The sequence below is a fragment of the Erythrolamprus reginae genome, chromosome 2 (assembly GCF_031021105.1).
Source record: "Erythrolamprus reginae isolate rEryReg1 chromosome 2, rEryReg1.hap1, whole genome shotgun sequence".
In the NCBI taxonomy this organism is placed as follows: Eukaryota; Metazoa; Chordata; class Lepidosauria; order Squamata; family Dipsadidae; genus Erythrolamprus; species Erythrolamprus reginae.
This window is the reverse complement of record NC_091951.1, coordinates 90076896-90101502: the sequence shown is the minus strand read 5'-3', so window position 1 is coordinate 90101502 and position 24607 is coordinate 90076896. Positions and strand designations below refer to the sequence as shown.

The 24607-nt window shown below is 39.6% G+C and overlaps 1 protein-coding gene across 2 annotated transcripts in view; it reads left to right on the top strand.

The window, feature by feature from the left end:
- The window catches only part of STAB1 (stabilin 1), a 162829-nt gene that overhangs the window by 11376 nt on the left and 126846 nt on the right, over positions 1 to 24607 (top strand). The window contains exons 4-15 of one of the 2 annotated variants that reach the window (XM_070738665.1): positions 436 to 521; positions 1582 to 1651; positions 4617 to 4712; positions 6435 to 6551; positions 10588 to 10784; positions 11314 to 11444; positions 14230 to 14357; positions 16964 to 17052; positions 17176 to 17241; positions 18750 to 18869; positions 20947 to 21096; positions 22696 to 22758. In XM_070738665.1, coding sequence (XP_070594766.1) covers positions 436 to 521; positions 1582 to 1651; positions 4617 to 4712; positions 6435 to 6551; positions 10588 to 10784; positions 11314 to 11444; positions 14230 to 14357; positions 16964 to 17052; positions 17176 to 17241; positions 18750 to 18869; positions 20947 to 21096; positions 22696 to 22758 — 1313 coding nt within the window. The remainder of the gene's footprint in view (positions 1 to 435; positions 522 to 1581; positions 1652 to 4616; positions 4713 to 6434; positions 6552 to 10587; positions 10785 to 11313; positions 11445 to 14229; positions 14358 to 16963; positions 17053 to 17175; positions 17242 to 18749; positions 18870 to 20946; positions 21097 to 22695; positions 22759 to 24607) is intronic. The other variant, XM_070738666.1, reaches the window with a different exon arrangement.

Genomic DNA, 24607 nt, shown 5'->3' with positions numbered 1-24607 from the left:
AACCAGATTTATTTATTGATTGATTGATGATTGTAGTCTGTATAAGCATAACATAAGTAGTAAGTAATGATAAAAGAAGACGATAGGACAGTAGGACAGTGATGGTAGGCACAATGGTGCACTTATGAAAACCCCTCGTGAACATCTTAGAAAAGGGAGAGAAGTCAACTGTAGACAATCTGAGATTAAAGATTTTGGGGCTTGGGGAGACTTTCAGGAAGGCTCCCTGTTATTTTGGCTGGCTCCACGAAACAAAATTAGACTATTCATTATATGAATAGAGCTTTCTCCACAAGACCATTGAACAAAGAAGAAAGGGGCATATATTGCTTGTAATGCCTTGCAGCTAAGATGCACTTGATTGAATCAAAATAGTATATTAGTGGCACAGTTTTTAAAATGATCTAAGCATGGGTAACTCTTTTCCTCTTATAGAATGCCCCGGTGGATCTGAAAATGTATGCAACCAACATGGAACCTGTTTGGAAGGCATTGGGAATAATGGAACTTGCATTTGTAACGTAAGACTGGCTTTACTTTCTCCAATAACGTATTACTAGAAATAGGCTAGACAGTTTATAGCCAAGAGCATTCTTCTGGTGCATCGTATCTATGGAGATTCTCAGTCATCCAGACCATGGTTGATTTTCCCAAACATGCTTTTTTCAAGAGGCAGCTGGACTTCCTTGTTTTTTTGTTTTTTGTAAATGTTTTGCTTCTCATCCAAGAAACTTCTTGAGCTCTGACTGGAACTGACCACTCTTAGTCTCCCCCCCCCAAAAAAAAAACATTTATGCATTATTTGGAAATTGGGTGCAAGAGTCAACTACTGATAATTATGTCCAAATAGGATAATATATTACATTGCTGAGTTTCCTTTATTAAACAGAGGAGTTTGTAATTCAGCCAGCTTCTTTCCTGGATTCTCTGGATTGCAAGTGAAAAGAGGAATTGTGGATGAAATACGCAAGTGCCTTAGAAGAAAGTTGATTTAGTTCATCTCTCTTCTTTACATGTGCGCCCTATTCTGGAAGAATGATTAAATGAAACACTTACATTACATTGACTGTTCATTTTATGATCTGCATTGCCTTAAGTAATTGATCCTCCTTTCTTCTAAATACAGTCTGTTACTTAAAAAAACACCCTATTGTTTATATAAAAGTGACTAAGTGACAAAGAAGGAGATTTAATTTTAATGTTACCAAGGATGCAAATTGATAATAATATGTGTGGATAGATTCTTTGTATAATGTGCATTATCCCACAGAAACAAACCATTGGTGGTCTCCCAGGTGTTACTGAAACACACCTCCCAGCAACATTTGTTAGCAACATCAGTGAAAGATCTGCAGGGAGTTGTAGTTTTGCAGCCCTTGGAGGATTACAGTTTCATCAGCCTTATTATTAGGAAGCCTAAGATCTTCCTTCCTTCCTTCCTTCCTTCCTTCCTTCCTTCCTACCTCCCTCCCTCCCTCCCTCCTTCCTTCCTTCCTTCCTTCCTTCTTCTTCCATCTTAGTTGCTTCCAATAGGACATAAAAATGCCATTGTAAAATGTTGATCTCTTTAATTTTTTTTAGGCAAATTATAGTGGCTTTGCATGTCAACATTGCAAGGATGAGAATCATTTTGGCCCTGACTGTCAATCTGGTAAGCATCTCAAGCCCAGAATCTCACTGAAATGAATCAGGTTAATGTCTGGTAAACAACTAAAGAAGAATTTGAATGAACTGATGGGCAAATCATAGGCACATGATAATAGTAGTGGGCACTATAAATCATTGTAGAATGTACAACCAGTTAAAATGTTCTGGGCCAGGTATCTGATGGATATGAGCTGATTTCTTAATACATTTGGAAATTTCTTACCTTGTCTACATTACTTCTGATATCCCTGATCTCCAGAATACAGTGATAACTCAGAATAGTTGACACTATAGCTCCTAAGTGCCTTTTCACCAACAGAGCTTTATTAGCACCCTGGTTTATAAAGCATCTGAGGATAATGAATTGGATTGGTAGAAGATTGGGGCAGCCAGCTGCACCCAGCTGACCTCAATTTCCAAGGAAACTGTGAATATTCTCAAACACTACCTAGTATCAATATTGGATAGAACAGGCTTAAATTAATTCCAAGCAAGAAAGAGGTGTATTGGTAAAGAAAAGATTGATTATGTACCAGCAAATTGTTGTTGACTTTTAAAAATCACATAGATCAGGGGTGTCAAATTCACATCGTCATGGCAGCAGTGAAGGCCTATTAGGGGAACGGTAGGGCGCTCTGTTCCAGTAGCGATTTTAAGGATGCATACACAGCTGCATGTCCCGACGTATGTATGCTCACCCCTGTATGAGAGTTCGCTTCTGTGCATGCAAGTGAAGTCTTGCATGAATATGCTGGCGCGACTGTGATTTTGGCAATTCTCGCCAATTTTTTGCTTCTGAGCATGCGCAGAAGCACAAACATGTGTCTGTCATGCATGCCTCTGCATGAGATTTCGCTTCTGTGCATGCTCAGCAATTGAAATCTTGTACAAAGACACTTGGGGGAGTGAGATTTTGGCAATCTTCGCCAATTTTTTGCTTCTGCGCATGCACAGAAGCACAAATATGGAGGAAAATCACCGAAATCTTGCTCGCTTGAGCATCTTCATACAATATTTCGCTTGCTGTGCATGCACAGAAGTGAAATCTCTTACCACAGGCATGTGTGTGCCCACCGGGCGCATGTGCACACATGACAGCATCAGAGGGTGCACCGGTAGGGCCGAAGATGGCAGGTCTTCCCTGCATGGAGGCCAATATATCAATTTTCAAAACTTTCTATAATAGTCATTTACTGTAGTGGCGGTTGTCCATGTTTCGATTCAAAACAGTTACACTTGCAAACAGAATGAAAATGGTAAGTGATGTGAGGTCGGAGAGCTGCTGATTGGGATGAAATATACACTTAACAACAGTAGTGGGATTCAAATAATTTAACAACCAGTTTGCTCAGGGCCAGGTGAGTTATTTTGGGACGTGTGGCCCATCCCTATCCTCCAGTTCCACCACACATGTGGGACGAACCTCCCGCAACAGCCAACCTGACCCTGGGCAAACTGGTTGTTGAATTACACCCTCCCACCCCCCACCCCCTCACACTAAAAGAGCCGAAACGGCCCAATGGTTAGAGTGCAGTACTGCAGGCTACTTCAGCTGACTGCTAGCTGCAGTTTGGCAGCTCAAATCTCACCAGCTCAAGGGTGATCCACTTTTCCATCCTTCCGAGCTGGATGGAAAGGGCCCAGCTTTGGGGGGGGGGGGCAGTATGCTGACTCTGTAAACTTCTTAGAGGGCAGTAAACGCACTATGAAGCTGTATATACAAGTAAGTCTAAGTCCTATTGCTATCACTATCAAAATGGATCCTGGCCACTGCACTGCAATGGAGAAACAGAGCAGGGAGCACAAGGAGAAAAGGAGGAGCAGGGAGAAGAAAGAGGGAAAGCAGCCTTCTCCTTCCCACACACTGGCCGCTCCGTTGCCTGTTTCTCCATTGCAGTGCATTGTCCAGGATCCACTTTGATAGTGGTGTGTGTGTGGATCAGTATTGGGCTGCTGCATGGACGGTCCAGTGCGCAGTTCCAGTTGGAAAAATGGAGATGCGCATGTATAGGAAGCAAAATGTCATGCGAAGATGCTTGCACATGCGAAATTTCACCAAAGATTGGCGAAATCTCATGCGCATGAATGTCCTTGCATGAGGTTCGGCTTCTGCACATGCGCAGGAAACTGAATCTTGTGCTAACACACAAGCCTGCACACACCAGACGCACGTGAGCCCGCTGCCAGGAGTGCACAGGGAGTGCCAGCGATGGGTTGTCCTTCCCTGGTGTGGATAATTAAAACCTAGTGCACCTGAATTGATGTGAACCAGCTGAATCCCTCCACTGATTTAACACAATGCTTGTAATGAAAGATATACAGTAGGTTGCCTAGTAGACATAGTTTACAAGATATAGTGACCTTTGAAGATCTACATGCTATAAGGCCTAAATATTAGCCAGGCCATCTCTTCTGCTATTAGCCAGGCTATTTCTTCTGCACAGTTATATAGATGAAATTAAAATTACCTCTATTGCCAAAATGCTGGCAAAAAGTGCATTTAGCTTTCATTCTCCCTGTATTTACAAAGATTTTCACTTTAACTATATTGATGACTTATTTTAACTTTAATTCTATTAATTTTGTTGTTTTGCTTTTTATATACCTTTAATTTGAGAGCTTCCCTTTACTTTAGTTTGGAAGCAGCAGATAGGATGCACAATGCTAATTTTATCTCTCCAGCAATAACTCCTTGAAGAAGATTGATGCAAACAGCAGTGATTGGCTCAAAGGTAGCCAATGAGCTTCATGGTAAAGCTTCCCCACTTCTTCTTATTGTTATTTTTATTGATTTTTTACAATATAAAGACACACAAAACAAGAGTTTTGTGAATTGTGCCCACCACCAGACAAACATTCATAAAGCTTCCCCACTTCCAGCACAGTTTAAGAACTCTATTAATGATTGCAATATTTTTTTATAAAATTCTTTTTAAGTATGAATTATTTAATTCTCTTCTCTTTCTTAGTATGTGAGTGTCAGCATGGAGTTTGCAACCATGGCCCCTCTGGAGATGGAAAATGTAGCTGCTATGCTCGCTATACCGGTCCCAAGTGTGACCAAGGTGAGTGCACAAGAGTTTATTTTTTACATTCCTTTTGTCTTCAGATCTGACCATCAGGTTGTTTTAGAAATAACTAGCATAGCTTGGACATCATCAGGGACAATCCTTTTGTGTTTTTGCTAGACAATAAATACCAAGGAATAAACACCTATAGCGATTCTTAGTCATCCAGGTCATGGTTGTCCCAAAGATGGTTTTTCAGACTTTTTTTTGTCTTTCTTTGAAGATGTTTTGCTTCTCATCTGAGAATCTTCTTCATCTCATTTAGGAATGAATAACCCTTTAACAGATATTCAGGACAGTCTGAGCCCCTTACAGTATTTCGTTTTAGGCTTGATAATTAGAGAGGAAAAGAGATAAAAATGTATAATATTTTAACTGATAAGTGAAACGGAAGGGAGCCTGTTATAGATCTATTTCAACCAGACATACCCTTACTGGGATTTGAACTTGTAGCCTTCTGCAAGCAAGGCAGAATATTAACCTCTAAGCCACAAGTTCACCTCCACATCAGCTTTTACCAGGGAAGAGCTCTATGGTTGCTTTTCTGTTTTCCTTTTCACTTATCAGCTAAAATATGTAACCATGTAAATAATAGTTTGTCGACTATAAAAAAAAAATAGCTGCCTTGGAAATGGGGCCAAGGGGCAAAAGGAAAGCTAAGTTGCTTCCTCCCATATTTGGGAATACCAGGGTTATTTTGACAGAAAAATAGCCATACCTACCTACCTACCTACATACATACATACACATATATACATACACATATACATACGTGTGTGTATGTGTGTGCATATATGTGTGTGCTATGAAGGGCCACCAAATTTTTTACTATCACACTGTGGGCATGGCTTATGCAGGACGCCCTGCATTTTCTTTCAACATCTTTCAATGCAAATTGGGTGCTCTGGGGTGGAGCTCCATTTTCGCTACCCCACTGCATTCCCCCCACCCCCCATCTGGGCAACAGCCCACCCCTTGTGTGTGTGTATGTATATGTATATATTTCTGCTTGCTGCCTATGAGCAGACGGATTAGTTCTACAGTGGAAGAGAAAATTAAAACAGTAGCGTGAAAGATTTATTACGTGCAATCTGATTGTGTATAAATATTTAGTGTTTTTAATTAAATTTCTAACCGTGGGAAGTCTATTTTAAAATAGACAAGCTATAAAGAAGCAATAAAAAGGAACACAGAATATAGTTCCAGTTCTCTGGTGTGAAGGCACATCTAAGTGATTGGAATCCTGTGAAAATTCCTCATAAATCCCTCTGCATAATTAGAATGCAACTTTCAGCCAGGGGTGGGCCAGGGGTGTAGCCAGGGGTGGGCTACTACCCAGATCGGGGGGGGGGGTATTCATTGGGGTAGTGAAAAGGGAGCTCCTCCCCAGAGCACCCGATTTGCACTGAAAGATGTTGAAAGAAAATGCATGGCATCCTGCATAAGCCAGGCCCATAGTATGGTACGGTAGTAAAAATTTTGGTAGCCCTTCACTGCCTGTAGCTATGGAGGTAAAAGATACTTTCATGTTCTTTAGGGCAGAGTTTCCCAACCTTGGCCACTTGAAGACATCTGGACTTCAATTCCCAGAATTCCCCAGCCAGCAAATGCTGGCTGGGGAATTCTGGGAGTTGAAGTCCAGATATCTTCAAGTGGCCAAGGTTGGGAAACACTGCTTTAGGGGCTCTCGTTTCAAACACTCCTCTTTTATGATTCCAGAAATTCCCAATTGTGGTGGTGTAATCTGTGAAGCCAACTCCCTTTGTGTGGTAAAGAATGGAAAGGCTGAATGTGACTGTATTCCAGGCTATAAGAAAACTGGGATTCATTGTCTAGGTGAGTGGAAACCTTGAACCTTTTTGTAGCTTGTGTTAGAGCATTTCAAGGTACTCCCCACATGTCTTCTTTATAATTCTTGTAAACAAAGTTCTTGCAATGAGAACTACAAAAAGTAATAAAAAAGCATTCTTCAATGGTTCCAGCCATCAATCATGTGTCCTTCCTGGGTTCCTTCTGGTTCGGACTGGTTCTATGGAATTGGTAGTAATTTGGAGGCCTGGGTTGCTAGAACCAGCAGTGAACCTGTTCTTTTGGTGGCACCATAGGAGGCGCCATCTTGTTTTTTTGCTTCTGCGCATGCACAGACGCTGATTTTTTAGCACTATGTATGCGCATCCCCACATACTCCATGCAGTGCGTCAAGGAGTGAACTGGCAGGAAAGAAAAGCAGAATCCACCCCCTGTTCTATTCCCATCTTTCCGAACAGCATTGAGCTAAATTTCACTCATTGTCAATCAACATGCAAAGGCATGATGTAACGTGTAGTTCAAGAAACCAGGCTGGATAAATTGTTCTATATCATTCTCATTGCCAACTGATTGTTCATTTGTCCTGCCAACAACATTCAGCATTCCACAACCACTAAGTGGAACCACTTCTGAAAAGTTTTTTTTTGTCTCTGTGTATGTTTCTATGAAATTTGGGCTTTGTCTCAGCCTGTTGATGCTCCTCCATGTACAAGTGGTATTGTTCTGGATTAAATAACACTTCAAACACCTCTAATTGTTGAAAAATAGAAAAGAGGTATTTCATATGGGAAGCTAATCTTCTAGAGTCGTGGATTATGGTGTCTCCCTGCCATTGCTGCAATAGTAAATCATTAATGCAGTTTATAAAGACTATCACACATAGATCACACACCCTCTCTCTACCACTTGACATCACCTCCTCATAAAGCCTTCACAGATGGGGCTTTGTTTTGCATATTTATTTTGTCACTGGGGAACTGGCTCTCTGCCATACAGCCTGCTTCAGCCTGCAGCCTGCAACCACCGCAATTGAGAGGACTAGAAAAATGCTTTACATTTGATTTTATTATTTTATTTTAACCTTCTGTTTTACCTTCTGTATCTTCTCTGGGGTGAGTGGTCCAGAGTTGCTTAAGAAACACAGTCACATAAATCTTTCAAATAAATAAATAAAGATAAATATTGCAGTCGGCTTGTCAACATAAAGGTCAGTTATTGCTACAGTCATTGATACTTTTATGCATCTATGTAAATAGGAATATGTAAATAGGTTACGTAAATCTCTGTTTAAACTAGTTCATCTACATACCTGGCCGTGGATTGGCCAAGCCGCAGGTGGGGAAAATCCAAACAGCTATCAAAGCCGCACCTACACTTTAAAAAGAGAGACCCGAATCGCACGCCTTGTCTTTCGCCGCAAACTTCAACTTGTTACTTGTTACTTGTTACTTTGTTACATGGCCCGATTCTTAATAAAGAAGAATCAGGCAGCCACGTGTCCTGCAGTTATTCCGATTTAACATATACGATATCTGTTCTGGAAGTCCTTTAAGCACAGAGAATGTAGGAGGCCCCAAACCACACAGCGCTGCCTAAAGAATTCATAGCAGGCATGAAATGTGATTTAGAAATAGTTCACACTTCAGGCACAGCCAATTTAGAGAGACTTCTTTAAATCCAATATAGTTTTCACCAATGCTGAATTTACTTTTATACCACAATCCTGTTATTCATTTATTCCTCTTGTGTTATTTCTAAAATGAATTGGGTGCCGACATTTGGAAATGACTGGATTATCTTCAAGTCATCCATATGTAGAATAGATTATCATACTCTATTCCAGTGATGGCGAACCTATGGCACGTGTGCCACAATGGCACACGGAGTCATATCTGCTGGCACATAAAGTGTTGCCCTAGTTCAGCTTCAGCATGCATGGAGTTCACAGGGAAGCTCTGGGAGGGCATTTTTAGCTTCCATAGGATCTCCAGGGGTTGGGGGATGGCGTTTTCATCCTCCCCATGTTCCAGGGAAGCCTCTGGAGCCTGGGGAAGGTGAAAAACAGGCCTACTGAGCCTACTTAGCCCACCAAAAGTTAAGAAACAGGCCATTTCAAGCCTCCAGAGGACCTCCACACCGGAGTGGGGGGATTATTTATTTATTTATTTATTTATATTTGTATGCCGCCCCTCTCCGCAGACTCGGGGATGCCATTTTCATCCTCCCAGGCATTGAATTATGGGTGTGGGCACTCGCGCATGCACAATAGCACAAGCACGCCTGCTTTAAGCACCTGAGGAAAAAAAGGTTCACCATCACTGTTCTATTCTATAAATTACCAAGGAAGGTTGTCCTTTGCTAGTAAGAGCCATAGCAGAAGACCAATTCAACAAATAAAAAACCCTTTGCTCTTGACTCCTTTACCACTCAAACTCCAGTAACACCGAACAATACAGAAGGGTTTTGCAAACGATAACACTGAAAACTATAATGAGACCCAAGACACTAAAAGAGGTGTTTAGCCACAAACACCGCCTGCTAAAGCTTCTCTACTCATCCAAAATCACTTTCAAAACCAGAATAAGCAGAAATCTTGTCAGTTTCGGCTCCTTGTCTGTTGTGCTGCTTATTTGGAGTCTTTGTTTATGAGTTCTGCCTCTTTTAATATTCTGTAGAACATTTTATTTTCGGGACGTATATGCTACTCAGAGTCAAGTTCAATTGGAGCAGCTTAGATTGCAGATAAATAAATCAGTGACCAGGTCTAATCTAGGCTGACTTTTTTTTCTTTTCCTTTTTTTTTTTTGAGATCTTTTTGAGATTTTTTTCCCACTTGTTCTGGAGAAAAACATGCTGTGAAAGGTGCATTTGGAGAAGCAAAGGAAGTGAGTTTGGACAGCACAGAGCTTTCCCAGGGAGGAAGGCACTGAGTTTCCCATCAGAGAGAAGTTCAAATGAAGAGACTGCAGTCCTGAATTGGAGGGAGATAGAGAGGGAGGAAGAGATTCAGGGTAGTTACACCCTAGAATCTGTCAAGATATAACTACTAGGTTAGAAGGTTATTGTTATGTTCTCGTACTGAAGAGTCAGAGACAGGAGACGAACTAACACAGTGACAACAGCTCTTTATTATGCACAGTGAACATCAGCAAAACTCTAACAAAGACTAAGCAGTTGGCTCCAGTTTATACAGAGAGACCCGGGTCGCAGGGACCAATCAGATTCAAATGTTTCTCCCACTCAGAAGAATGGACCTGGTTGGAAACTTCCTGCTAATGTTCCAAATCCCAAGACATAACAGTTATATATTTAGTTTAGCAAAATTCTGTCTATTAGGTGACAGCAAATAAAGAACTTGACTTTGCTGTGTTGTCTTTGAATCTGGCTCTAATTTAGATCAGTGATTTATTGTAGACCTAATCCAATTTTTAAAAATATCCACTTTAAATCCGAATCCAATTTTAAAAAGTAAAGAAGTAAATCCTACACGGTGGAGGAAATTTATTGGTTATTACAGGCTTTGCTTCCATGTTTGAGCACTATAATATCTGGGTATTCTGGAGAATCATGTAGTCAGGGTTCGGGAATTGCTTACAGCTTAAGATATAATGAATTACTCTAGTTAGTAAGGGCTTGATTCTTTAGATATGGAACCTATTTGCCACTGAAAGTTGATTTTGCATTATTATAGCTCTGCATATTTATATTTGTAATATGACTTTAACAATCGAGTTGTCGAAGCGTGGAACTCATTACTAGACTCAATAGTGTCAACCCGTAACCCCCAACATTTCTCCCTTAGACTCTCCACGATTGACCTCTCCAGGTTCCTAAGAGGTCAGTAAGGGATGTACATAAGTGCACTAGTGTGCCCTTCATCCCCTGTCCAATTGTCTTTCCTTTATCTCATATATGATATATATTTTCTTCCTTTCATATATCTTCTCCTCTATTTTTACATATTATCTTTATATATATTACTTCATGTCTATTCTCTTCCATATGTATTGTGTATTGGACAAATGAATAAATAAGTAAAAATAAATATTTACTTTCTTTTCAGCCCAGGATCCCTGTAATTCCTCTCCATGTTCCCCATATGCTGTTTGCAAGACTGTTGAGGAAACCAAATATCAGTGCATTTGTGCTGAAGGATATGAGGGAAATGGGAGAGTGTGCCAAGTCAGGCAGCCCTGTCTTGCCAATAATGGAGGCTGCCCTATGGATACCACCGACTGTGTTGTCCAGAATACAGGAAAGGTAAATGCTGCCTTGCAGTGTCCTTTGATTATAGCAGCCATGTATACAAGCAGACAGTAAGCAATAAGACCAAGCCATTTGAGGGCTCTCCTAAACTCCTATGGCAGAGGTCTTCAAACTTTGAAACTTTAAGTCTTGTGGACTTCAACTCACAGAATTCTCCAGCCAGCATAGCTAGTTGGAGAATTCTGGGAGTTGAAGTCCACAATTCTTAAAGTTGCAAAGTTTGGGGGGCCCTGTGTTTTTTATCTAGAAGGCTCACGCCAACAGAAGTGGTGCACTCTGGATCCCTTTGTTTAATAATGTTATATATCAGATATCTGCTGCTTGTTCATTCATTTAATATTTGGTAAAAATATTTCATATCATTTCATGATATTTTTCTATATGTTTGCATATTGGGCCTAGGTCCCATTTTGATTTTGGTTTATAGTGATTTTTATTTTATTATTTGAAGCTCTGGTTATTACCTTTAAAGCCTTGCAAGGAGCCTGAGGCATTGTGACTAGTCTTCTTTCTATTTCCATAGCCACATTGCCAATGTAAACAAGGAATGAGAAGGGAAAGAAATGAGACAAATAATTGCATACCCACCAAGGAATGCTCAGTACATGACTGTATTAAACATGGGTGTAAAGTGAACCCTGATGGGTCTTTCATGTAAGTACTCTAGAAGCCTGGCATGAATTCAGTATAGAAGCTATTCTGAATTTCTATCCTTTGCTATATGTAATACTAAATTCAGAAGTCTGGTTTACATGTTTTCTATGTATCTTGGGGGGAGGGAGGGGGAGGGAGGGAAGGAGGGAGAGACAGAGAGACAGAGAGAGAGAGAAGTTTCCATTTAAATGTACTTCTTGATCAGTGATGGGCTACCAAAACGTTTACTACCACATTGTGGACGTGGCTTATGTATTTTATTTCAACATCTTTCAGTGCAAATTGGGTGCTCTGAGGTGGAGCTCCAAATTTTGCTACCGGAACTGCATTCCTGACCGTTCCCGTAGGATTCCATCACTGTTCTTGATACATACATTAATTTTCTGTTAAGTATTTTATCCCATTTTTCTCCTTAAAAGCTCAGATCAGACAGGTAGGTAGGTAGATAGAATAATATCAAAAAATAGCAGGAGGTATTTTTTTGAACCTAGAGTTTGTAGACCCAGCCATATATTGGACATTCTAAAAACCTCTTTCCTGAATATTGATGGCAGTATTTTAGACTTGGAAATCCTCACTGTAAAGTTACTCAAATTGTATGCTCGACACGATCTGACAATAGCTACAAATAGGTCAACATTCCTAAAATATATATATTATTTATTGAAAGCAATGGGAGTATGGTATCTTTTTATTGAAGAGCTGCTTATCCTCTATCAATGAAAATATGAAAGAAAGCAAGTCTTAATTTCCAATATTAGAAGCCAGTACCTGCAAGGCAGCCTATAATGTTTCTCCTTGGGAAGATGTGTTTTTTTTTGGCCTTTCTATGATCATCATGCAGAGCAAAATTGTTTACCTGCATAGGAGTGGCTACTTTGTTCTAGCCTCATTGAGATCCATTGGGCTGCAAGAGAAGAATGGTACTTTTCCTTTGATTTCCTAGCTCAAATATGCCCTTCTCTAGTTGTAAGTCTCACTAGCATCCTATAACCATTGTATATCGATTTTTATTATTGCTGTGAGCCTCCCCGAGTCTGCGGAGAGGGGCGGCATACAAATCTAATAAATTGCATTGAATTGAATTGAATAATCATTGTCTTGGAAATATTTTTTAAAATCACATGCTTTCCTTGGAATTGCAAATCTGGTGACAGTTGGCCATCTTGGCCATTGTATCACTCTCCTTCTAAGCTGAGGTTTTAGATATTAATTAAGCTCCACTCTGCTCTTCCAGGTTTTACAAAAATTACATTTGGCATAAAATACAGTTTTTTTCCAAATGTTCAGCGATGGCATCTTTCCAAGCACAGAATGCCAATATTATTAACATCCCATGTTATAAATGTGGGTGTCAAAAAGAAATGAAAGACTGGTTCACTTTGACAAATTCAGATATGAACCAGGGCAGCCTCCTCCAATATGATACTCCTTAGATATATTGGACTTCTTCCTTTGCAATAATCAAATACTGGGATAGAATAGAGTAGAGTATAGATTAGAGTACAGTAGAGTAGAGTAGAATAGAATAGAATAGAATAGAATAGAATAGAATAGAATTTTATTGGCCCAGTGTAATTGGACACACAAGGAATTTGTCTTTGGTGCATATGTGCATATAAACTCATCAAGAATCATAAGGTACAACACTTACTGATAGCCAAAGGGTACAAATAAGCAAACCCATCATATTAGGAACCAATCAATATAAATTGAAAGGGTACAAGCAGCAAAGTTGCAATCATACAGTCATTTGTGGGAGGCGATAGGTGATGGGAAGGATGAGAAGATTAATAGTACAGCAGAAGCTTAATATGATCAATATGCAGCGGTGGGCTACGAGCCGGAATGCTAAATTGCACTCGCCTGGATACCTGGATATAAATATTTGAATATGTTTATATTTTCTGGTATTCCCCCTTACTAAAGGAGTAAAACTGCAGCTGCTAGCCACTTGCAAGGCTGGCAAAGACGTTCAAAAACATGTCCACCAGATGTTGGAAATGCAATCAGACATCACACAAATATTATCATATGTGGTGGACATGCGCAAAAGCAAAACAAAATTGGACAAAAATATATACATGGATAGAAAAGATTATAAGCACCTAGATTATAAGCCAGAAATATTTTTGCTAGGCATAATACCAGAAAAATATGATAAAGGGAATGTATACTTAATATTGCACATGCTGACAGTAACAAGAATGCACAGCACTGGAAACATGAGGATATACCCACAGAGGAAAGAGTAATCTTTTTTTAAAAAACTAGATTGTGTAGAAAGGCATTAAAAATAAAGGATAAAGATGTAGAATATTTTTAAATGTGGGATTTATTTTTTCTATGACAAGAAAATAGTGGTAAAAATTAGAAATTGGGAAAATATCATGTATAAGCAGATAAACTCAGACAATGCATTCATCAATGCATTGGTGTATGATTGATTGTGTGCTTGTTTTTTATATATATTGGGGTTGCTTTTATGAATTTTTTAACCTAAAACTGTAATTAGATTGGTAAATATTAGATTTGTCTCTATGTACTGTTTTTGCCATTGTTGTGAGCCGTCCCGAGTCTGCGGAGAGGGGCGGCATATAAATCCAATAAATCTAATCTAATCTAATAAAGTACTATGTTCATATAAGAAAAATGTATAAATAAAATATATTTTTTAAAAACTGCAGCTGCTAAATAATTGCTTAATTAACGTGAATTGGTTACAAAACACTTAATAGTGGGACAGTTGCCCAAACCTCATCTTTTATTATTCTCTTTTGTTCAGATGCAACTGTCCAAATGGAGAAATTGATATTGGAGATTTCTGTTACAAAACTATCCTGGATGAAATCATTAGGCAAAACAGAGTAGGAAATCATAGTGGGATATTGAATGATGCACAGAAATTGTTCGGTAATTTTCTTTTCTGAATGAATTTAACTATACATGAATTTAACTATGCGTAACTGCAATCTGGTAAAAAAAGCATTAAATATTCTAATTGTTTCAGGTTGATTGCTTTGAATATATGTTTTTAATTATAAATAGGAAGAATACTACCATACTCACAGCAGATGTACTTACTTAAGGGTAGCAGCGTTGATTAGTATTAGTATTTAGTATTTATTAGATTTGTATGCCGCCCCTCTCCGAAGACTCGGGGCGGCTAACAACAATATAAAAAGACAATGTAAACAAATCTAATATTAAAAGACAATCTAAAAAAACCCAATTTAAAGAACCACTCATACATACAAGCATACCATGTATAAATTCTATAAGCCTAGGGGGAAGGGAAATTTCAATTCCCCCATGCCTGACGACAGAGGTGGGTTTTAAGGAGCTTGCGAAAGGCAAGGAGGGTGGGGGCAACTCTGATATCTGGGGCGAGCTGGTTCCAGAGGGTCAGGGCCGCCACAGAGAAGGCTCTTCTCCTGGGCCCCGCCAAACGACATTGCTTAGTCGACGGGATCCGGAGAAGGCCAACTCTGTGGGACCTAACCGGTCACTGGGATTCGTGCGGCAGAAGGCGGTCCCGGAGATATTTTGGTCCGATGCCATGAAGGGCTTTATAGGTCATAACCAACACTTTGAATTGTGACCGGAAATTGATCGGCAACCAATGCAGACTGCGGAGTGTTGGTGTAACATGGGCATACCTTGGGAAACCCATGATTGCTCTCGCAATGATTAACTTAACTTGTTAGTTGAGAAAAGAATTAAAAATTTCAAGTGTATGAAATTAAGAGCCAAGGTGATTCAAATGAATACAGGTTTATTGCAAGCTATCACTCTCTACAAGTAATCTAAACTATTAATGGACAAAGCAAATTGGTGATAGATAAGAGTCAACAGGATTCTGAGTTTAACCTCTTGTTGGCATGAAAGAAGTTGAGACTGATGGCATATTTCACCCAACCCTCGGCTCAACCTACAAAAGATGGGGCGGAATATAAATCCAATTAAATAAATAAACAAACAAACAAATTAAAAAATATAATCCAGGGCATGCAGCTCTTTAATTCAAATCAAGTATAAATTTCAGAACAAGCAGGAAATAATTCAGCTGGTTATGTTAAATTATCTCTCTTATTTGTAGCTAAAAAGGAAAATATATTGGGGTGCCATAGCTAGGTCTCCTAACTTTTATTTATGTTTTTATTGTCTTTAAAAGGAGGCCTTGATATTCAAGGATGCTGAAAACGTTTGGCGGGTTTTTCTTTCCTTGGATGGATGTAAATCAGAGGTCTTCAAACTTGGCAACTTTAAAACTTGTGGATTTTAGTTCCTGGAATTCCCCAGCCAGTAAATCTGGCTGGAGAGTTCTGGTAGTTGAAGTCCACAAGTCTTAAAGTTGCCAAGTTTGAAGACCTCTGATGTAAATGCTAATGATAATTTAATATTATATTAATAAACTAAATTCAAAAGACACCCCAAACATACCTAAAATAATTTTCTAACCATGAATCACTAAACATACTGGATGTACATGTTAACATGGGAAATTAAATATATGTTCTATCTTGTTTCTCTTTTGGTGGAAAATAGGTAAGTACTTGCATATGCTTCCTGGTCTGGCAAATAGCAACTGGGTAGACAGTGTTGATTGGAGAAATGCTGTAGGGCTTTGAGGAAGAGTTAAATGTCTCCCTCAATTCTCACTCCAATTCAGGGTTGCTCAAATAGGGGCTAGAAACAGAAATATAATGAAGATGACTTCATAAAACCTTCAACCTGCACATCTAAGTCATATAACACTTAGACTTATATACCTCTCACAGTGCTTTACAGCCCTCTCTAAGCAATTTACAGAGTCAGCATATCGTCCCCAACAATCTGGGTCCTCATTTTACCCACCTCAGAAGGATGGAAGGCTGAGTCAACCTTGAGCCTGATTTGAACTGTTGAACTGCTGGCAGTCAGCGGTCAGCAAAATTAGCCTGCAATACTGCATTCTAAGCACTACGCCACCATGGCTCATGTATATATTATTTTATTGATTGATTTTGTCCAATACACAATAAAGGTTTTAGTGGGTATACACATAGTAAAATACATGATGAAGGTTATAGAGGATATACTCATAGTAAAATATATCAATGAAAGAATAGAAGATATAGGAATGAAACATATCAATGAAAGAATAGAAGATATAGGAATGAAACATATCAATGAAAGAATAGAAGATATAGGAATAAAACATATCAATGAAAGAATAGAAGATATAGGAATAAAACATATCAATGAAAGAATAGAAGATATAGGAATAAAACATATCAATGAAAGAATAGAAGAAGAGATATAGGAATAGGAGAAAGATATAGGAGATATAGGAGAGCTATAGGACAGGGGACGGAAGGCACTCTAGTGCACTTGTACTCGCCCCTTACTGACCTCTTAGGAATCTGGATAGGTCAACCGTGGATAATCTAAGGGTAATACTTTGAGTTGTATGTATGATTATTTATGATATTCAGGGATTTTTTTTAATGAATATGTGGTATGGAATCTTTTAACAGTTAAGGGTTGTTCATTAACCCTGGACAACAATGGACCTTTCACAGTTCTTGTGCCTACTGGGGAAATCAATCCTCCATTTAAATACAGTGTAAGTACCCTTCTCTCTTATTAATTTATTACTCCTAGTATTTGTGACTGAAGTCAGGCTACCACTGTCCTTCTTGAGCAAAATTATCATTTGGTATTTTTACTCACTCTGTTTGTTTTTCAGAAAAAAAAAATTACAATGAAGGGGAAGGGAGAAGTAGAGGGATACGTATTTGCAGGAATTGCAAAGGTAAAGCCTAGAAACCATGGTTTATTGTAAAGCCACCAACTCTCCATACATTGTCAGTTTTAGCAATAACCATCTAAACATCCCCTCAAAAACATCACCTCAAAAACTTTTCAGAAGAAGGAGAACGCATCTTCTGAGATTTGCAAGTGGGCATGACACACTGCCTAGAGGCTACTTTATGAGGACTAATTATGCATCCTAAAGATCGCTTGGAAGTGGGAGATACTTTCAATGTAATATATCAGGTCCCCTGCATGGATTGTCCCTGTGACTATGTAGGACAAATGGGGAAGAAGCTAACCATCAGATTGCAAGAACACAAGCAAGCAGTCAGACGAGGAGACCCAAACTCATTAGTAGCATCATATTGCAATGAATAAGGACATACATTTAATTTTGCAGCAACTGAGATCATTGGCCTTGCCGTTACAAAAATAGCAAGGGAAATTATTAAAGCCAGGGAAACGGGCCTCTTGTCAGTTAACAGGAGTGCTGATTTATCACCAGCTTAGGACTTAGTACTTAATACTGAAGTGCTTGGCAGGACAAGGAAACAACAGCCAATCACCAGCCATCAACACATAAATTAGCCAATAGGAAGCCACCATGTAAACATAACTCATAGAATAGCCCAATGCATGTATTTCAATAGAGCAGTGATGCTTAATCTTTTTGGTGCTGAGTGTCCAAAGCACGTGTGTGCGCGAATGTACACATGTCTCCCCAAACCCCAAAATGTAATGCGAGTGCTCCCTGTACATATGTCCCTCCTCTTTAGGCCTGGAAAGCCTCCTGCATCAACCTGGCAGCCGAAACATGGTCGGCTACTTCCAGCCTTTGTTGGTGTAGCAGGGCACCTAGAGAGGGCAATGGAGGTTTTTCCTTGCCTTTTCCAGCCCTGTTTCTTTCCATGAGATTCCTAGAGAGGCCCCACAGAGGCTTCTCCCCACCTTTTCTGGCCCTGTTCCCAGGAGATTCCTAGAAAGGCCCCATGGAGGCTTCTCCCTGCCTTTTCCAGTTACAGTTTCGGAGGCTTGGGTTTGTAAGGGGAAATGGTTCTTGAGAAGAGGCAAAAAAATCTTGAACACCTGGTTCTTATCTAGAAAAGTTCATAAATAGAAGTACCACTGTATTTTGTACATGCCTGAGATTCATGGTTATTATATTTTATTATTTTAAAAAGTAACCTCAAAGCCTTTCTAAAGAAAAGAAGAATAGTATCATTCAAACAAATTGAAGTGCTGTTATCAGGTAATGTATCATCTAAGAGTTTGGAAAAAGAAATAATGAATTAAAGGAGAATAAAAAATAGAGAAATAAAATAATCCAATTTGTGTCATCATAAGTTATTTGGTTTAATTTTAAATATAGTGCTAGATACTTTTATAAAAACTGATGTGGAACATTACATATTAGTACTTTGGGGTACAGTGAAATTAAAAATGTTATACTAGATGTGCTGCATAGAGTAATGCTTTTTAAAATTTTGATATCTCCTCTCTGTGAAGGAATCATATGCACAGGAATTCTGCAGGAAGCACATAATAGCTGGACAGCACACGATAAAACATTTGCTGAGCACTTCTAATTTTTGGACATTATCTGGACATAATGTGACATTTCAACAGGTAAATATTTTTTGCAGACCTGAGATTCTAAAAATGAAGCTACAGCTCAAAATATAAGTTTGTCTTTTCCTTCCTTCCCTCCCTCCCTCCCTTTATTCATTCATTCATGAAATTTTAGGTCAGTTAGCACAAGAAAAGATGTCCAATGTTTTCCTTTACAATTATTATACTCAGTATCACAGTTATATTTTATTGATTTAATTCAAACATTGTGTTATTCCTGGAAGCCCATTGAGGAAGGGGAGCCCTTTTAGAGAGATTCCAGGTGGGTTTCAGATGTGACATCAGCTAAAATCCCAGGGCAGAGTTGGAGATCTAGTGATCATCATCTGGAAATCTCTTGTGGTTTTCAAGAGCATTGTTGCATAGGTCACCAGATGTGAGATTCAGTTCATTATATTGGGTTCTAGCAGTGCTTCTCAATTATTTTCAGTTATGCCCCACCCTAGGATGAAGTAAACATTTCACACCCACCTCCATTTCACTGGAGGGATGATTGTTTGCAACATTTGACACATTTTCACTGAAAAAACTCAAGCCATTTATCAGTGTAATTGGGGTGTAATGCATTTAAGTGATGCCTTAATTTATTTGGCTTCATGCTTTCTGCTGCCAACATTTTTAGACACAGTAAGGATACTGGTCTTTCCTCATCTCCCACTGTAGTCACAGTGAAGCCAAGCACTACATACGCTTCATTATATTTCTTCATCTTAGCTTTCAGGAGACTTATGTTTGTCTCATTATCTCCGTCTCTCTCCTCCTTTCTTTTCATCCCTGTTAAATATTTTTCCATGGTGTCTCTTGAGGGTTTGTTATCTGCACTTCATATCTCTTGCTCTGTGCTCTGTGCTATTGTTCGGTGCAAAAACCCGCTGCTCCCTGCGGCAAATAAAGCACATTCCCCGGGGTCATGCCCCCCCCCAGCATTGTTCTGTCCCATCCCAGGGGGCACGCCCCACTATGTGAGAAGCACTGCATTCTAGGCATCAGTTTGGATTGTTGTTACTGTTGTACTAACCTCTCTGAGCAACTTGACTTCATTGCTAAGTTCAGCTTGTCTTCTCTACAATTAGGGTCTGAAGGAGCTTAAGAATTGAATGCACCTATTCCAGAACATCCAGAGCCCAATAGTGATTAAGGCATGAATTACTGTATGAAAGGCCCCTGGTCCATTGATATGCAAGACATGCCTCAGCAAATTCCACTGCTTCTATCTGCTTTGTGAGCAGGAGCTGAGAATCCAAGATGGCCCCCTAGATTGTACAGAAGAATCAATAATAGAATACCTACAAATTTGGGAGAAGGAGAGGCAAACAGATAAAGCCTGTTCCTTCTCATAAAGCCTGACTCCAACCCATACCAACTCCAAGCATTAGGTTAAGACATAGCCTAGCTAATCAGGGACTGAAATGTACAACCGGGCATCATCTAAATATTGATGATTTTCACCATAATCGCAGCAGTCTCATGTAAATGTTAAACAAAAGGGGGCCCTGGGTGTAATCTCTTCCTACTTGTCATAGGTTTGCTTTGGTAAGGCCATACTTGGAATGCTGCATCCAGATTTGGTCGACATGATGTAAAAAATATGTTGAGACTCTGGAAAGGGTGTAGAAAGGAGCAACAAAGATGATTAGAGGACTGGAGGCTAAAGCATATAAAGAACAGTTGCTGGAACTGGGTATGTCTAGTTTGATCAAAAGAAGGATTAGGGGTGACATGGTAGCAGTGTTTCAATATCACTGCTACAAAGCACCTGAAGGCAGGACAAGAAACAATGGATGAAAATAGTGCCTCCCATATCCAATGAAGGTAGTCAAAAAGAATATCATGGCATGTAAATCTGATGAGAGCTCAAGCAGCACAAGATCTGATGTACCATGCTTGACCTTCTTCCACCATCAGTACAAATGATGAATGCCATCTCCAACCTAAACCCTGGTCTAAAGCCCAACTGTACTCTACAATTCAAGAACAATCATTGCATTAACAAATGCAATAAAATGTCAAAGCAATAATAAAACTTAATCGTAGAGAAATATTTACCATAGATAAATCTTGTATTGCTCTCCAGGAAGGAGGCAGGACGAACTGCAGTTACTCAGATTCTCCAAATGACTTCTATTACTTCAGGGACTATAATCTGCCAGCGGCTAATGGTATTATACATGTTGTTGACCGTATAAGGAAAATAGACATCATGGACAACTCTGATAATGAGCAGGTATGATGAGTACTGTATTCTTTTTCCTTATGAACACAGTCATAGGCAGGGTAATTCCTAAACAAATAGCTTTTAAGTATAGGCCATAATTGTACTTCTAGAATCAATCTAAAACAGATGTTTCCAAGTCACATGTAGCCTGGATAGCTACTAATGCGGCCACACAAGATGTAATAAAAATATTGAAAAAAAGAAAATTTATTGATGCATGTTAACTATTTGTGGCCCCAAGAACAATAAGCAATAGCAATAGCGCTTAGACTTATATACCTCTACACAGTGATTTTTACAGCCTTTTCTAAGCAGTTTATAGAATCAGCCTATTGTCTCCAATAATCTGGGTCCTCATTTTACCACCTCAAAAGGATGGAAGACTGAGTCAACCTTTAGCCATTGAAATTTGAACTGCTGAAGTGCAGCTAGCGGTCAGCTGAAGTAGGCTGCACTACCAATTGCTCTACACTCAAAATGACCTAGGCAAGCCAAAATTTGGACACTCATGATTTAAAGCCTTTCTAGTAGCACTTTTTAATAGCATTAGACTCATGTGAATGGTTTGATACTATAAAGCTCCACACAACCAGAGGTGGGTTGCTCTTGGTTTGGACCAGATCTATAGAAGCTATAGCAGGAATTTCCCCCTGCTCGCCAAATCGAAAATGATGGCTGGCTGGCCACGCTCATGAACTGGGTCTCTTGGTGCCACCATTTTGTTTTTGGATTCTGCACATGCTATGTTTTGCTTCTGCATATGTGCAGAAGGTGGGGGATTGGTACTGTGCAAGTGTGCACACAAAGTAGTCATGCAGTGCGCAACATGCACATACTCATACAGCACAGGAACAAATGAACCAGTGGCAAGAAGAATCCACTCCTGCACACAAACCCTTACTGCATAATAGTATGGTATACAAGGAAGCATATATATCACTTAAAATATTATTTCCACCAGTTTTCCCAAACTAATCAATGGTCCTGGGAAGATTTGGAATGTGATGGGTACACTCATAAATGTTAGCTATTCCACCATGTTCTCTGCCATCTTCCTGAGATGAAAAGGCACTAAATATGGCATTAGAAGATATTACTTTATTGTGCAGCATACAATTTCCTAAATAACTTTATAATTGAAAGAAACTCCATAAAAAAACCTTGCTGGACATTATGAAAGATATCTGGGAACTGTATTTCCTATATTTGCTTATCCATCACTCAAAATGTCAAGATTTTTCTCAACTAACTCTACTGGGAAGTTTTAAAAAATACTTTAAAAAATGATACCAAATCACTTTGTGTTGTTGTTAAGAAACCGTCATGGATATATGTCTCCATAGTTACCAAGAACCAGGTTTTATTCAATATGTCTTTACACGTATATTTAGTGACTTAGATTGTGCATTGAGTTATTGAACTCAATGAGAGGGAAAACATTGGGAGCACAATTCAGAGATTTTCTGTACATTAGTAATGGCACAGGTTAGAAAGAGAAATGTGTCGTTATTTGTTTGCACTTATATACTTCATAACTATGTTGTTTCAGACTGTAATGCGTTTCGGTGTATGTCACCACTTCTCATTCTAATCAGTCTATTTTTGCAGAAAACAATTGCAGAAATTCTTGCTTCCATGGGAATTGCCAGCCGGTTTCAAACTATGTTAGAAGTAAGTATCTCTCCTATATTCAGGAGGGGATAAAATGAATACTGATACTGCAACTTCTTTTTTTATCAGAAAAAATTGCAGATTTTACTTTTTGAACATTTAATATTTTCATGACCCACGACAGGATACAGAACCAGGGTTCCCTTTTGAGAGATCAGATGATTAAGTATAATAGATGATAAAGCTCATTAAAATATTAGTAAAACTCATGAAAAATGAGTTCATTTCCAAAATGTTGATTTGGAGCAGTAAGAAATCCATTGTTCTGGTCCAAGCGTATGCTTGATTTTCACAGACAGTTAAAACTCCATGCAAATGATAAATCATGGAGATTACATTTATTGTCCAGTATCCTCATAGGCTTACATATTCAGGATGAAGTTCTTCAGAGTATACAGTGATACCTCGTCTTACAAACCCCTCGTCACACAAACTTTTCGAAATACAAACCCGGGGTTTAAGATATTTTTGTCTCTTCTTCCAAACTATTTTCACCTTACAAACCCAAGCCGCCACCACTGGGATGCCCCGCCTCCGGACTTCTGTTGCCAGCGAAGCGCCCATTTTTGCACTGCTGGGATTTTCCTGAGGCTCCCCTCCATGGGAAACACCACCTCTGGACTTCTGTGTTTTTGCGATGCTTCAGGGGAATCCCAGCAGCACAAAAACGGGCGCTTCTCTGGCAATGGAAGTCCAGAGGTGGGGTTTCCCAGCAAGGGGAGCCTCAGCGAAATCGCAGCTTCACAAAAACACGGAAGTTTGGAGGTGGGGTTTCGAGGACTTCCATGTTTTTGCGATGCTGCAATTTTGCTGAGGCTCCCCTCGCTGGGAAACCCCACCTCCGGACTTCTGTTGCCAGCGAAGCACCCATTTTTGCGCTGCTGGGATTCCCCTGCAGCATCACAAAAACATGAAAGTCCGGAGGTGGGGTTTCCCATGGAGGGGATCCTCAGGGGAATCCCAGCAGCGCAAAAACAGCTTCGGCTGGCAAAAGGGGTGAGTTTTGGGCTTGCACGCATTAATCGCTTTTCCATTGATTCCTATGGGAAACATTGTTTCGTCTTACAAAATTTTCACCTTAGAAACCTCATCCCAGAACCAATTAAGTTCGTAAGATGAGGTATCACTGTATATTCATAATCTGTCCCATTACAGATAGATGAAAAGAGATTCATTTCTCCCCATTTCCAGCTGTTGAATGGTCCATTCTTAAGACTTAAAATGGTCCTTTCTTAAGACTTAAAATGCTCACTGGTGTGCATGGTCCAATTACCCAGCAGCTGAGGTATAGCTCGATGGCCAATAAGAACACACAAATGTGGTCACATGTCATAGACTACATTCCCCAGAGTGCAATCTGTGACTACATTCTCCGTAATGCAATCTCTTAAAGAAACAGCTCTTAATTTGAGCTAAATATCCCTCTAGTCCAGTGATGGCAAACCTTTTTTTGCTCAGGTGCCAAAAAGATATGCATGTGTGCGATGGCACATATATGCATGCCCACACCCATAATGCAATGCTCTCTTCCCCGTGTATGTGTGCACAACCTTCACACGCTGCCCCACACCTCCTGAAGCCTGAGGAGGGCAAAAAAATGGCCCAACGGGCTTACCGGAAGTTCAGAAACAAATTCCAGTAGGTCAATTGTGCCATTTTTCACCTTCCCCATGCTTTCAAATTTCTAGTGGGCCTATTGGGCCATTTTTCACCTTCCCCAATAAAGCCTCCTTAAGCCTGGGGAGAGCAAAAAAAATGGCCCAACTCCCCAACTGGAAGTTCATTTCTGGACTTCCGGTAGGCCTGTTGTGACTGTTTTTCACTATCCACAGGCTCTGGAGGCTTTCAT